General features: G+C 43.9%; 1 protein-coding gene across 2 annotated transcripts in view; it reads left to right on the top strand.

Moving 5' to 3' along the window:
* Positions 1 to 14338, top strand: part of FLT1 (fms related tyrosine kinase 1) — a 379855-nt gene that overhangs the window by 303020 nt on the left and 62497 nt on the right. For both annotated transcript variants that reach the window (XM_029602609.1, XM_029602608.1), the window contains 2 exons: positions 8847 to 8951; positions 11637 to 11750. In XM_029602609.1, coding sequence (XP_029458469.1) covers positions 8847 to 8951; positions 11637 to 11750 — 219 coding nt within the window. The remainder of the gene's footprint in view (positions 1 to 8846; positions 8952 to 11636; positions 11751 to 14338) is intronic.

Below are 14338 nucleotides of genomic sequence, written 5' to 3'. Positions count from 1 at the left end.
TCTCTACGGAGGAAGCCTCTTCAGTGTACCCCGCTCTGCGGACCACTGCCATATCATCTCTACGGAGGAACCCTCTTTGGTGTACCCCGCTCTGCGGACCATTGCCGTATCATCTCTACAGAGGAATCCTCTTTTTGGGTATACCCTAGGGATGTGAATCGTTTTCCATATCGTCTTAACGATAGAAATCGTGTGGCAGGGCAAGAAAATCGTCTTAGGCACGATTTTTTAGTTAAAAAATCGTTAAAAATCGTTTTTTCCGATTAGTGCGCACTAACTCGAGTTAGTGCGCACTAACGGGAGTTAGTGCGCACTAACTGGGAGTTAGTGCGCACTAACTGAAAATGATGCAATTTGACACTTTTCAGGTCAGTTAAGGTCAGTTTAGGAATGAATATGTATTCCTATTGGCTGCCCTCTTATTTATTCATGTTACCAAGTTTCCTACTGACAGTATATGGGGGATGGGAAATGGAAACAGTTGGTAGCTTGACAAAACAAGTAATGTGATCAGTCAATGTGACTAGAACTTGTGCCCTAACCCTGATACCAGGGGTATTGTGATCTTCCTGCACACAGTGCCCTATCCCTATTAATACCAGGAGTGTTGTGATCTTCCTGCACACAGTGCCCTATTCCTGATACTGGGGGTGTTGTGATCTTCCTGCACACAGTGCCCTATTCCTGATACCGGGGGTGTTGTGATCTTCTTGCACACATCCCGATATCAGGGATAGGGCACTGCATGCAGGAAGATCACAACACCCCTGGTATCAGGGATAGGGCACTGTGTGCAGGAAGATCACAATACCCCGGAGGAGTGAGGGTCAGGCAGCTCCCCCCTGTCTGTGAAGCCAGCCTCTCACTAGTAATGCAGGGAGGGAGCTGTCTCAGACTTCACCATCCCCCCCCCCCCCCCTCACCCACACACCATTCACTAGCTGGGACATGGGGGAAGTCAGGAGTGAGGGTCAGGCAGCTCCCCCCTGTCTGTGAAGCCAGCCTCTCACTAGTAATGCAGGGAGGGAGCTGTCTCAGACTTCACCATCCTCCCCCCCCCCCTCACCCACACACCATTCACTAGCTGGGACATGGGGGAAGTCAGGAGTGAGGGTCAGGCAGCTCCCCCCTGTCTGTGAAGCCAGCCTCTCACTAGTAATGCAGGGAGGGAGCTGTCTCAGACTTCACCATCCTCCCCCCCCCCCCTCACCCACACACCATTCACTAGCTGGGACATGGGGGAAGTCAGGAGTGAGGGTCAGGCAGCTCCCCCCTGTCTGTGAAGCCAGCCTCTCACTAGTAATGCAGGGAGGGAGCTGTCTCAGACTGGTATCAGGGTTAGGGCACTGTGTGCAGGAAGATCACAACACTCCTGGTATTAATAGGGATAGGGCACTGTAAGAGATGACTGTAGTAGATTGAATAAAGATCTGATGTTTCTGCTCTCCTCACACCAAACAAAAACAACACACAAGCAGAGAAGCCCTTCTTACAAAGCTGAGCTAGTGAGTTAAGTAGGAGGAAAAGTAAACATACTGGTGCCAGTGTGGCTACTTAAAAAATACACTTACCAACAATCAATTACATATATTTGAACTGTGTACAGTTCCAGCCAGGACCACCTTTCTAAAATGCACAGTGATTGGCAAATTCAACATGCACTAGCATTTCAGGTGCCTGCTAACAAAAATAATAAACAAACAAGTTCTAGTCACGTGAGTGCTGATCATTACATTACTTTTTTTGTCAAGCTTCCAACTGTTTCCATTTCACATCCCCCCAACCATATTGGTAACATCAATAGATAAGAGCACAGCCAGCCAATAGGAATACATACATACATATTCATTCCTAAGTGACCTTTACTGACCTGGGAAGTGTGAACACTTTGTTTCATTTTCTGTTGGTGTTCGTTAGTTTCCAGTTCCATTTCCCATCCCCCCAACCATCACCTCAGTGGTAACCTTGGTAACATCAATAGATAAGAGGGCAGCCAGCCAATAGGAACACATATTCATTCCTAACTGACCTTCAGTGACCTGAAAAGTGTTTATTTGTATCATTTTCAGTTAGTGCGCACTAAATCGAGTTAGTGCGCACTAACGGGGAGTTAGTGCGCACTAACTCGATTTAGTGCGCACTAACACGATTTAACGATTTTTAACGATAAATCGTTAGAATTTCTATTGTATCGTGTTCTATAACGATTTAAGACGATATAAACATTATCGGACGATAATTTTAATCGTTGAAAAACGATTCACATCCCTAGTATACCCCACTTCACAGACTTTGTGGCACCTCTGTGTCTGGGGGACTTTTTACTACACTCCCCGCTCCACGGGCAGTGTCGCTCTCTCTCTCTCCAGTACCTGCTGTCCTTCACACCCAGCAGCTAAGACTGTGCCTCCCGACGGTGAGGCTCACAGGGCTCCTCCCCTTGGGCGGTACCACCTCTCACCTTGGCCCAGGGCCCACAAACCCTAACACATATATTCAGCACGTTTAAATAACTCAGGACATTTGTAAACTTAGGGCTAGTTCTTTCCTGCTGTGATACAATGTACTTTATAAAACTTACCACTTTAACTTGTAGTAAGTTCTTGGCATATTAGTATTTCTTACATAAGTCAAAAGGCTAGAAATCCTTTGCTGTTTCTGAAGGAATTCATAAGAAATACACAGATACAATAGTATGAACAGTTTTGTAAAGTATCTCCTGCAGAACATGTACTACGGATATACACAGGAAAAAAAAAGTTCAGTCCATTATTTTAGTTCATTTTGTTCTTAAGTTAATTCATTTCATTCATTATATCATTTCACTTGTTTCCATTAAAGTCAATAGGGAAAAAAATGCATCCTATGCTGGACTCTGCTACTGGGGTTTTCTATTTAAATTTAATGAAACTTACAAGCAGGCATCAGCAGCACAGTGAACAGCTCTCCAAAAACAAAGCATGCAGAAGAATGGTACTAACAGAGGCATGAACCCCTCAAGCCATTGAAGAGAGAGAGAGAGAGAGAGAGGGGCAAAGCAGCACCAACAAAGACATGAACAGCCCTAGGCATCAAGAGAGGGGAAAATTAAAAGAAAAACAGTGGCATGAAGACCCAAAGAGAGGAATGCGACACAGTGACTTCAATACCCTAAATCATAGTTTGGAGGTATGGCAGCAGCACAATGGCATCAACACTTCAAGTCACTGAGTGAAGGACAAAGCATCAAGAGGACAGGCAGCATTGCTCTTCCAGGCTCAGAGTGCAGTGAGGCACAAGAAGGGAGGCATCAACACCCCCAGACATTGATTGAGGGGCATGAAGACCCCCGAGGTACCAAAGGAAGCGCAAAGGGCACCAACAACAGTGGCACGAAGACCCCAAGGCACTGAAAGAGGGGAAAGCGGCATAAGCATTGGCATGAACACCCCTAGGCTTAGAGTAAGGGATAAGGCATCAAAAGGAGTGGCACCAACACCCCAAGGCATAGAATGAGGGGTATGGCAATAAGCCCCATGGCATCAACACATCAAAACACTAAGGGATTCTGCATAGAAAATTGTGTGAATAAGTTTGATAACTTATAATCGAATATCTCTTATAAAATAGCCACTACCACATATACTTCTTGACACTGCCCTGGAATGCCCCTAATTGCCCCTTTTTCGCACTAGTAAAATGTGCATGCAAAACTGAAAATATATAAATACTTTCAATGTTTAAAAAGTAGCGTACACATTAATGCATGCTGCTTGCACACATATTTGCTATTTTTCCATTTGGAACACCTTTGAAAATGTACTCCTAAGGGAGAGATAAGCTATCAAGAAGAGTGGCATCAGCATTCCCCCAGGCACAGAGTGAGACAGCAAGAGGCTGGGCATCAACAGACTAAGGCACAGAATCAAGAGACAAGCAGGGCAGGAGGAGCAGTGCCCAACACCAGAAGCAAGGCGGGGCAGGAGGAGCAGGCTGGGCAATGGACAGCAAGGCTCCAAGATTCCAAGGTATTCCAAGGGGTCAGGAGAGGAGAAGGTTTTATTTTATGTTTTTCATATTTTGGGGGGAGGGAGGGCGCAAAACACCCCAGTATAATCAGGAGAAAGGCAGGGCAAGAAGAGCAGGCTGGGAAGCAGCAGCAAGACTAGTAACTGGCAGTAACACAACAAAGCATTGAGGCCAAAGAGTGCGGGCATTGGGTTTTTTGAAGCTGTACACTCAGTCCTCCTGCCACTCACATGGAAATTCAGGAAAACCCAGCAGAGGAAGGTTGATCTTAAGGAAGACCAACTTTTCCACCAACGCTGGGGCCAGCCTTGAACAATGTGGACTCACAATATTGCCTGCTATTGAGAATATATGTTCACTAGACATGCAGGGTGACCTTGGTGAGTCCAGCTAAACCATGGCCCTGTTTGCCCACTATGCCAACAGTCTGTGTCCATGACTTCAATGACCTCTCCGAAGTACATGACGGCAATTTGTGCAGCTGTCTCCTTTGCTGGGATAAAGATACTGTGGTCTCAGATACCAACTGCTGAAGCTATGGCCTGTGGAAGAAGAACCCATTGTATGGTGGTCATGGGGGTTGAGGGGTGGCAAAAAAAAAAAAAAAAAACCATACAAAATTCTGCAGCTGTATTATAATAGGGAGCTCAAAATTCGAATACATCACTCCAATTTTGCACGTGTTGCACTGGCTCCCTGTTGACGTTTGCATTATGTATAAAACTTTAATTATTATTTGTAATGCTCTAGATGTGATTTTTAAACTATATAGACCAATCAGGAGTTTGTATTCAGAAGGGCAATGCCTTCTAGATATACCCAGTTATAAGAATATCTATTTAACTGAATCTAGAGATCGGATGCTCTCAAGCCCTGGTGCATAACTACCGGAATGCAACAATTTGCCTATTGTATTGAGAAAGCAAGAATGTAGCAAATTATTTAAAAAACAGTTGAAGACCTACTTATTTAAGCTTGCTTTTTATTAAATTATGTTATTAGGGAGCACTGGTTATGTCCTGAAGTGGCTTTTACTGCTCTATTGTCTTAATGTTTTTCATTTTTGTTTATATGACCACGTTTTATATTTGCAATATTTGGATCTTTTTAAAAATCTTTTTTTATGATTATATATTGCTCTTATAAATATTATATGCATTTATGAATGTAATGTGTACTACCTAGATTATTTGTTTTAATTGTTTGATGTTTATTATACATTGATGTTTTTATGAATGTAAAATTTGGAAACCACTGAGAACTCTGGATTGTGTGGCCTACAAGTTTGCTAAGTACAAAAAATAATAAATAAATAAAAGTGGTAGCTTTCAAGGTGCTGCTGATGCTGACAGTCCTGCTTGGGGAGTTCGCGCTTTCTTCTGCTGCATCCCCACTGCTCCTCTGCCTATGGAATTCCCATTCTTGTATCCTGGCCACCAGCTTCTCCTTTCAGTAATTCAGATTGTTGGATGGGAGGGCAATGCTCCCTTTTACTTGTGGGTCACACAAGGTTACCTACCGAGTGAGGGGGTTCAGCCTATTTTGCAACTGCAGCTGCAAGGAGTCCATGAGTACCAACACTGCTGGTGCCAGTCCCTTTCCTGTCAGAATCCTTTGAACTTCTCTTCCGGCGTATTCATTATGGGAATGACAATGCTGTTATTGAACTCAGATCCTCCAAGGCAATTTTGAAGGGATTCAGGGCTTGTGATGCCTATATTACATGTAACCAATATTGATGCCCCTGGGGGGCAATCTGCATTGATATTGATGTCCACAGTCGGACCAGTACCTTCTCTGTACTGATGGCATTTCAACAGTGAATGTATTCTAACAGCACACTTTGCTTTCTCCTATATATTAATCTAAATAATTTTGTTTATACATTTTTCTTTAACTCTGAAATGTATTTATTTATTTGTTTAACATGTTTTGTGTACTGTCATTCGGTTTTGCCATCACAACGGTTTACAGGAAAAATATATATATGAGGACAAAGTAACATTAGGGATTTAACAGAGAGTAAGATTTTATTTATTTAAGGCTTTTTTTTTATTTAAGGCTTTTATATACGGACTTTCTTGATACAGATCAAATCAACTCGGTTTACATCGAACTAAGCAGAACTATAACCAACAATTCAACAAGAGTCATTTAGAAGGAGTATAAAAGTTACATTATAACAAGGTTGCCTTAACAGGGAGGAGGAAAAAAAGAGGGGGAGAACGAAAGATAAATAATTATATACAATAAGTTACTATATACAATGGAGTATGGGATGGAGGCAGAGGCCGAACCTCATGATAAAATGTGAGCAAGCTTAGCGTTTTGAGTATTTACATAAGAGATATGATGATTCTAAATCAGATTGTAGAACTAGTATCTGGGAAGACTCGGCAGAATAGCCATGTCTTTAGTTTCTTTTTGAAAGTTAGTAGACAGGTTTCCTGCCTGAGGTCCGGAGGCATGGCGTTCCAGATGGAAGGTCCTGTGATAGAGAATGTCCTGTCTCTGATGTTTGAGTGGTGAACTATTTTGATTGGGGGAACGTGTAAGGATCCCTTGTAGGCATCTCTTAAGGGTCTGGTCGTCGAGTGCAATTTAAGAGGGTGTGAAAGATCTAATGGAGTTTGATGGTGAATGTTTTTATGGATAATTGTTAGTGATTTATGAAGGATCCTGAAATTTACTGGGAGCCAGTGAAGATCTTTAAGGATGGGGGAGATATGCGCTCTGCGATTAGTATTTGTTAAAATTCTCGCTGCTGCATTTTGGAGCAACTGGAGAGATTTTATAGTAGAAGTCGGTAGACCTTGCAGGATGGAATTGCAGTAGTCTATCTTGGATAAAAGAATGGCTTGAAGGACAGATCTGAAATCATAATGGAATAGAAGCGGTTTGAGTTTTTTGAGTACTTGTAGCTTGTAGAAGCACTCCCTTGTTGTTTGTCTTATAAACTGCTTTAAGTTTACGTGACTATCTAGTATAACTCCAAGATCTCGGGCATGGGATATTTGTATGTTAGAATGTAGTTGGTTATGAAAGTGACTGCCTTCAGGGGTGATTAGCAGTAGTTCAGTCTTGGAAGTATTGAGCACCAAGTTAATGCTTGAGAGGTGGTGGTTGATCGTTTGTAGATGAGAGTTCCATAATTTGAGTGTAGAGTCCAGTGATTTGGATATGGGGATTAAAATTTGTACATCGTCGGCATATATATAGAACTTAAGATTTAGATTTGAGAGGACATGGCAGAGTGGGAATATATAGATGTTAAACAGGGTGGGTGATAAGGAGGAGCCCTGAGGAACTCCGAATGGGGCATTAGTATGAGAGGATTCCTTGTTATTGATTTTAACCTTATATCATCTATTGGTAAGGAAGGAGTCGAACCATTTGAGAGCTGATCCTGCAATCCCTATATCTGATAGCCGGTTTAATAGGGTATTGTGATTTACAGTATCGAAAGCTGCGGAGATGTCAAGGAGGGCCAGAAGGAATGATTGACCTTTGTCGAAACCGATGTAAATTTGATCAAGGAGGGAGATGAGGAGGGTTTCAGTATTGTGTTCTTTACGGAAACCGTATTGAGACGGGTGTAGAATATTATGGTCCTCCAGGTAGTCTGAAAGCTGCTTATTTACAATTTTCTCCATGATCTTGGCTATAAATGAGAGATTTGAGATGGGGCGGTAGTTATTGAGGTCATCCGGATCCAGATTCGGTTTTTTGAGAAGGGTTTAAGTGTGGCTGATTTGAGAATGTCTGGGAATATTCCTTGTGAGAGGGAACAGTTGATAATATTGGCTAGATATTTGGAGATGTATTCTGGTATTAGAATCAGGAATTTAGAGGGGATTAGGTCCAGCGGGTGGGTCAAAGGTTTCATTCTTTTTATCAGATTTTCCACCTCTATAGTGTGAGTTGGGTCAAAGGATTCCAATCTTATGTCTGTGTTCGGTCGGTGGAGGGTAACAGGAGGCAGTGAGTTTGGGTTGGTGGGTAGTTTAGCTAGGGTGTTTGAGATTTTATTCTGAAAGAATAATGCCAGATCATTAGCTTTCGATTGGGAAGATAGTTGAAATTCGATTGGGAAGATAGTTGAAATTAGGTAACATTGATGGAAATAGTAGTAGGGTAGTTCTTATATATAGAAAAAGTTCTTGAACGACTATTATAGGTTTCATGGTTGTGTTGAGATTTCATGGGTGGACCAGTTGGTATCTCTGATTTCTTGGTGTTGTTTGAAGCAAAGAGCTTCAGAATCTGTGCTTTCTTTCTCTCTGAGATCCAACAGAGGAACACTTAACAACAAAATGGTCACTGGTCAAAGTGTTCTTAGTTTCACTTTCACCTAAAAATGAAGTCATGACATGCAGCTGTCAGCTGGGATAGTCTGAAAAATTGATGAAACATGATTGGTCCTGCTCTTTCATTGTCCTATTCTCAACCAGCAATTCTGTGTTTGCCTGGGAATACAAGAAATGCATGCTTTATTTCCCCTTTAGACTTTAATGCGACCAAACTGAAAGAACTGAAAATGATTTGGATTTTTCAGGCCACTACAGCCATATGATTCCATTGACCAGAACGAAATAAAAAATAAATTCATTCATTGGATTTATCCATTTAGATCAAAGCAAATGCATGTCCCCCTAATATGTAAAGCTTTTCAATATGCAACAAAAATAGGATTCATTCTAAAAAATTGCTTAGAAGGATTTTGGAAGTATATACAATGTAACAGATTAACATTTAGAAAAATAATATACAGGAAATTTTAGAATGCTTCAACATTTGACTGGCACATTGGTAAAAATTTGTCCTTTGTTTTCTTACAGGGAAATCATTAGGCCGTGGTGCTTTTGGGAAAGTGGTTCAAGCATCTGCCTTTGGAATGAAAAAATCACCAACATGTAAAACTGTTGCAGTGAAAATGCTAAAAGGTAATCTGAATGGATAATTACCATTTTTTTAATACAGTGGATGATCAGTTATTCAATTAACATTTAGAGCCTTAATGGTACACTTTCAAAGAGCACTGAGTGGCTAAGATATCCAGCTATTTTTTAGTAATCTATCTTTAGGATAATTTTCAGCCACTATCCAGCTGTGGCTGAAAATTATCCAATCATTAACTTTGCTGACTGACCACTAAGTGGCTTAGTGATAAATTACCCGCGTTCTGTCCTGTAAGAGCTAACTACCTAAAGTTAGATTAATATTTTCTTTGAGAAAAAGATCACCTGCCTTTCCCTGGAAACCTCACTATCTGAACCCCTGACCCCAGACTTCCAATTTCCCCTCCATCATCTGTGACACCCAATGGAAGAAAGAACCACTACCCCTCCTCCATCTGAACCTACACATATGCTAAAGTGCCAGTAGGTGACAGGTGAGCAGTGATGCCAATAGGACGGCTCATATGTGAAGATGGGGATCCTTAGGAATCTAAGTGCAGATTCTAGAGGGATCATGGGTGGGAGAGAGCCTGGGGTATTGAGGTTTGGGTTGGGGGTTTCTTTGTTGCATCAGGTGCTGTGGGCCACTCCAAGCTCCTGCTTCTGGGGAAAAGGATTTAATTAGAAATGTTTGATATTATTAATTCCCTGGAGTCCATCAGCCGCTCGTAACTCCCTGGGTTCGGGTCTCCGCAGGCCCTGGGTTTGCTGGGTTTCCAGGTTCTCCTTGTACGGAGTTGGGGGGTGAAACAGCCCCCAGTCCCCAAAGATAACACAGAGAGACAGTTTCTTCAAAGCATTTTTATAAGGCAATAGAAGGATCTATTACATTTACTCCTTCCCTTCCCCCGCCTCCACCAGTTCTTGGTGGCTCAAAACCTGGACAAATGACCCTGCCCCCAAGCACTCCGGCTCCCTTACAACTGGTGCTTGAGCAGAGTTGCCTTTCAAATCCCCCACTTCTATATTTAAATACCAGACACACCAGGCTCTTCAGAGCCCTTCTCCCCAACTTCCTTTAAGGTGTAAGTTATACCTCTCCCCTTTCTGGCTACTCTGTAGCCATATGAGAGCTGGAGGATTCTTCTCCCCCAGAACCTACCTCCATCTCCTCCTCCTCCTGCCTCCCGGAGCTGGCTTTTTCTGGCCATTGCCACCATGTAGGCACGCCCTCTTCCTCTAACTCCATCGGTTCACCTGTGTCTGACTCGTTATTCTCTGAGTCTGCCACCTGTTCGCCTTCAGGCTCTCCCCATGGGTCAGGTGGTGGCTCTAAGAACCTGGGATTTGTAGTTTTTCTTGTCCTCCCTTGCGCCCTCTGCTGTCTGGCTCTGGTATTACCTGCCGTCCTATGTTGTCTTGTCTGTTCCTGCCCCTGACAGTGCTGCACTGCATCACTAATGTCTTTGGAATCTTGCTGCTGTGGTGTGGTTGATGCACCCTATGGGATGAATCCCATAGGCCCTCACCAACATCTATCGGCGCTATGCTGGAGAGATACTGGACTAAGGTTTCACCTATACCTGCCCCTTTGCCTGCAGGTTCATAAGAACATAAGACTTGCCATACTGGGTCAGACCAAAGGTCCATCAAGCCCAGTATCCTGTTTCCAACAGTGGCCAAGCCAGGTCACAAGTACCTGGCCCTTGGATTCCGGGAGCTAGCATAGCTTAGGTGATAGTCTCTATGGGGATAGTGTAGGCAGAGATCCAGGGTCAGGTAAGGGTCAGAGACAGGTGGCAATCAAAAGTAGTCAATGTCCAGACAAAGGCCAAATCCAAGAGTCAGTTTACAAGGAAGACAAGGAGGAGGAAGGACTGACACAGCAGGATGGGCAGGAAGACAAGATGACCTGGATATGATGAGACAGAGCAGGCTAGAAAACTGAGGCAAGGCTGGGCTGGTGAGATGAGGCAAGGCAGGAAGCAGGACACAGGAACCACCAATGCAGGAGAAGCAACACACACTGCAACAGGATTGCAGGAAACCCATTGCTGAGGTAAGTAAGGTGAGGGAGTCTGGAGAGCCCTTATATAGGGCTGAGGCCACTGATGTCATCAATGGGTGCTGTGGGCTCCGCTCCCCCCCACCCCTTTTCCTACCTCAGGCACTTTAAAGGAGACAATGTTGGCATGCGTGCATCTATGGGGTCGGCCAGAGGTGGCGGCCATGGTGGCATCCTGTTAGTGCCACCGCAGGACCAGAGTTCTGTTCTAAGTGGTAGTACTGCTTTAAAATAGAAAATTGTAACTCTTATGGCACCAGTCAATAATCAGGACAATGAAATTATTAATTATAATACCAGAAAAAAAGTTGTATTGCTGCCTCAACATCAAGTGAGTGTTCATACACCAAAGCTAAGTAAACACTGATACACTATTTTATGGTCCATACAAGAGATGTTTGCAGTGACCACTAACATCTTTAATAAAGATGAGGATGTAGAAAATGAGTAAAGCAAGAAAAGAAATTGGACTTGATTCACAGGGATTTTTATTTTATGCGAAGTATATGGGAGAAATCCTCATTAAATACTGTTGGAATAGTGTCAAAGAAATGTGAAGTCTGTGAAATTGCAATGTGTTTATTGTGTCTGTAGAAGACAGATGGAAATTAGCAAACTAATGCACTACCCTCCATTGCCCTCCTGTGGCTGTTCTGTATTCACAGAGGGAGCAACAGCCAGTGAATATAAAGCTTTGATGACAGAGCTCAAAATCTTAATTCACATTGGACATCACCTTAATGTGGTGAATTTGCTGGGAGCCTGCACAAGACACGGAGGTAAAGCACTGATCATTTCTATGCCATCAATCTGCTGAAACAGTTGATTTTAAAGTATTTCATGTTAACAGCACAGGATTTAAAAAATTAGTTTATAGTTGGTGTCCACTTACCCAGCCTTTTCCTTTCTATAAATAGCTGCTATAGGACAACATAATATACAAGTGATTGGATAACTGGGAGTAGTATAAAGTTGATTGATGGGTTAGTGGTTGCTGTAATGAAGTCAGTATGTGTGTGGCATTTGTAGACAAATAGGAAGATCTGTTTTAGGTAAATGCACAAGGCAAAGTAGCACAGGAGGCCAGCCAATCAGAAAGTCAATGGGAGTAGAGCAGGAGGCAGGTCACACTCTACACTTCCCTCATATTCTCTGCTAGGATTTCAGAAGGGATAGATTTCAGGGCTGTGGGAAAACTGGGCCATGCCAGCCCTTCAGTCTTGTGTTGGGGTGAGAGGGTAGAAGGGAAAGGGACTAGGGTCATGCCAGACTCTTGAGATTTGTTTTTAAGGGGATCAGAGGGATCTGTACCTTCAGCCTTGTAGTGGGGGTTAAAGGGGTTTGAACCATACTGAGCTCTTGATTCTGGTGTCCAGAAGAGGGAGAGAAAGGGGTATTAGGACTCAGAAGCCCCTAATATTAAATGTTAGTGTGCTGGCTGTGCGGACGCATTAACAATTAATATCTCATCTGATGCAGGTGTTCAATTTCAGGTCTTAACGAGCCCACACTAAATAGAGAATGGAAGAGATCATATCACACTATTTAGTGTTTGCCTTCTAAATCCTAATTTGCATATGTTGTTCCTTTATTTACATATCTATTAATATCTATTAATAGTGTTCACACTAGAACCTTAGGACCGAATTTTAAAAGTGTTGCTTGCACTAAAAAGCCCATACTTACAAATATGTGGGCTGTGTGCGAGCAACGTGTATTTTAAAACCAGAAGTTACATGGGTATATATGTGTGCACGAGTAACAAAAAAGGAGCAAGAAAGCGACAGAGTTGGGGGCGGGGAATGGGTGTTCTGGGGCGTGGCCAACTGTTACACGCATAACTGTATTTTAAAACTGGAGGCCGGAGCATGTGAATAGCCGCATAACTTAACTGCTGCTCCTGCTGAGGAGCAAGTCTTTACACAACAGGGTAAGGGGTCCAGGTCAACGGGGGAGCATGCAGGATGAAGAACCATAGTGGTCTGGATGACCTCCAGATTGACTGGGCAAACTGGTCAACTAATTTGAAAAATTGGGAATGACCCTCGGGCAAGCATGTTTTAAAATCCGCTTCAATATGCCCGTTAAAGCCGGCAAAGTATAATGGGAGATACGCGAAGCACATTTGCTCAAGTAACCACTTAAAATTAGGAGCATACTTATGCGTGGTAGGCATATTTTAAATTATGCGAGCGCAAGTGTGCACGAAATTTAAAATTCAGGCATTAGGGATGTGAATCGTGTCCTCGATCGTCTTAACGATCGATTTCGGCTGGGAGGGGGAGGGAATCGTATTGTTGCCGTTTGGGGGGGTAAAATATCGTGAAAAATCGTGAAAAATCGTGAAAAATCGTGAAAAATCTAAAAATCGCAAAACCGGCACATTAAAAACCCCCTAAAACCCACCCCCGACCCTTTAAATTAAATCCCCCACCCTCCCGAACCCCCCCCCCAAATGAGTTAAATAACCTGCGGGTCCAGCGGCGGTCCGGAACGGCAGCGGTCCGGAACGGGCTCCTGCTCCTGAATCTTGTTGTCTTCAGCCGGCGCCATTTTCCAAAATGGCGCCGAAAAATGGCGGCGGCCATAGACGAACACGATTGGACGGCAGGAGGTCCTTCCGGACCCCCGCTGGACTTTTGGCAAGTCTCGTGGGGGTCAGGAGGCCCCCCACAAGCTGGCCAAAAGTTCCTGGAGGTCCAGCGGGGGTCAGGGAGCGATTTCCCGCCGCGAATCGTTTTCGTACGGAAAATGGCGCCGGCAGGAGATCGACTGCAGGAGGTCGTTCAGCGAGGCGCTGGAACCCTCGCTGAACGACCTCCTGCAGTCGATCTCCTGCCGGCGCCATTTTCCGTACGAAAACGATTCGCGGCGGGAAATCGCTCCCTGACCCCCGCTGGACCTCCAGGAACTTTTGGCCAGCTTGTGGGGGGCCTCCTGACCCCCACGAGACTTGCCAAAAGTCCAGCGGGGGTCCGGAAGGACCTCCTGCCGTCCAATCGTGTTCGTCTATGGCCGCCGCCATTTTTCGGCGCCATTTTGGAAAATGGCGCCGGCTGAAGACAACAAGATTCAGGAGCAGGAGCCCGTTCCGGACCGCTGCCGTTCCGGACCGCCGCTGGACCCGCAGGTTATTTAACTCATTTGGGGGGGGTTCGGGAGGGTGGGGGATTTAATTTAAAGGGTCGGGGTGGGTTTTAGGGGGTTTTAGTGTGCCGGCTCACGATTCTAACGATTTATAACGATAAATCGTTAGAATCTCTATTGTATTGTGTTCCATAACGGTTTAAGACGATATTAAAATTATTGGACGATAATTTTAATCGTCCTAAAACGATTCACATCCCTATCAGGCATATCTCCGCTC

This window comes from Rhinatrema bivittatum, chromosome 5 (genome assembly GCF_901001135.1).
Source record: "Rhinatrema bivittatum chromosome 5, aRhiBiv1.1, whole genome shotgun sequence".
Classification (NCBI taxonomy): Eukaryota; Metazoa; Chordata; class Amphibia; order Gymnophiona; family Rhinatrematidae; genus Rhinatrema; species Rhinatrema bivittatum.
Note: the sequence above shows the minus strand (reverse complement) of the source record. Positions and strands in the feature narration are given on the sequence as shown.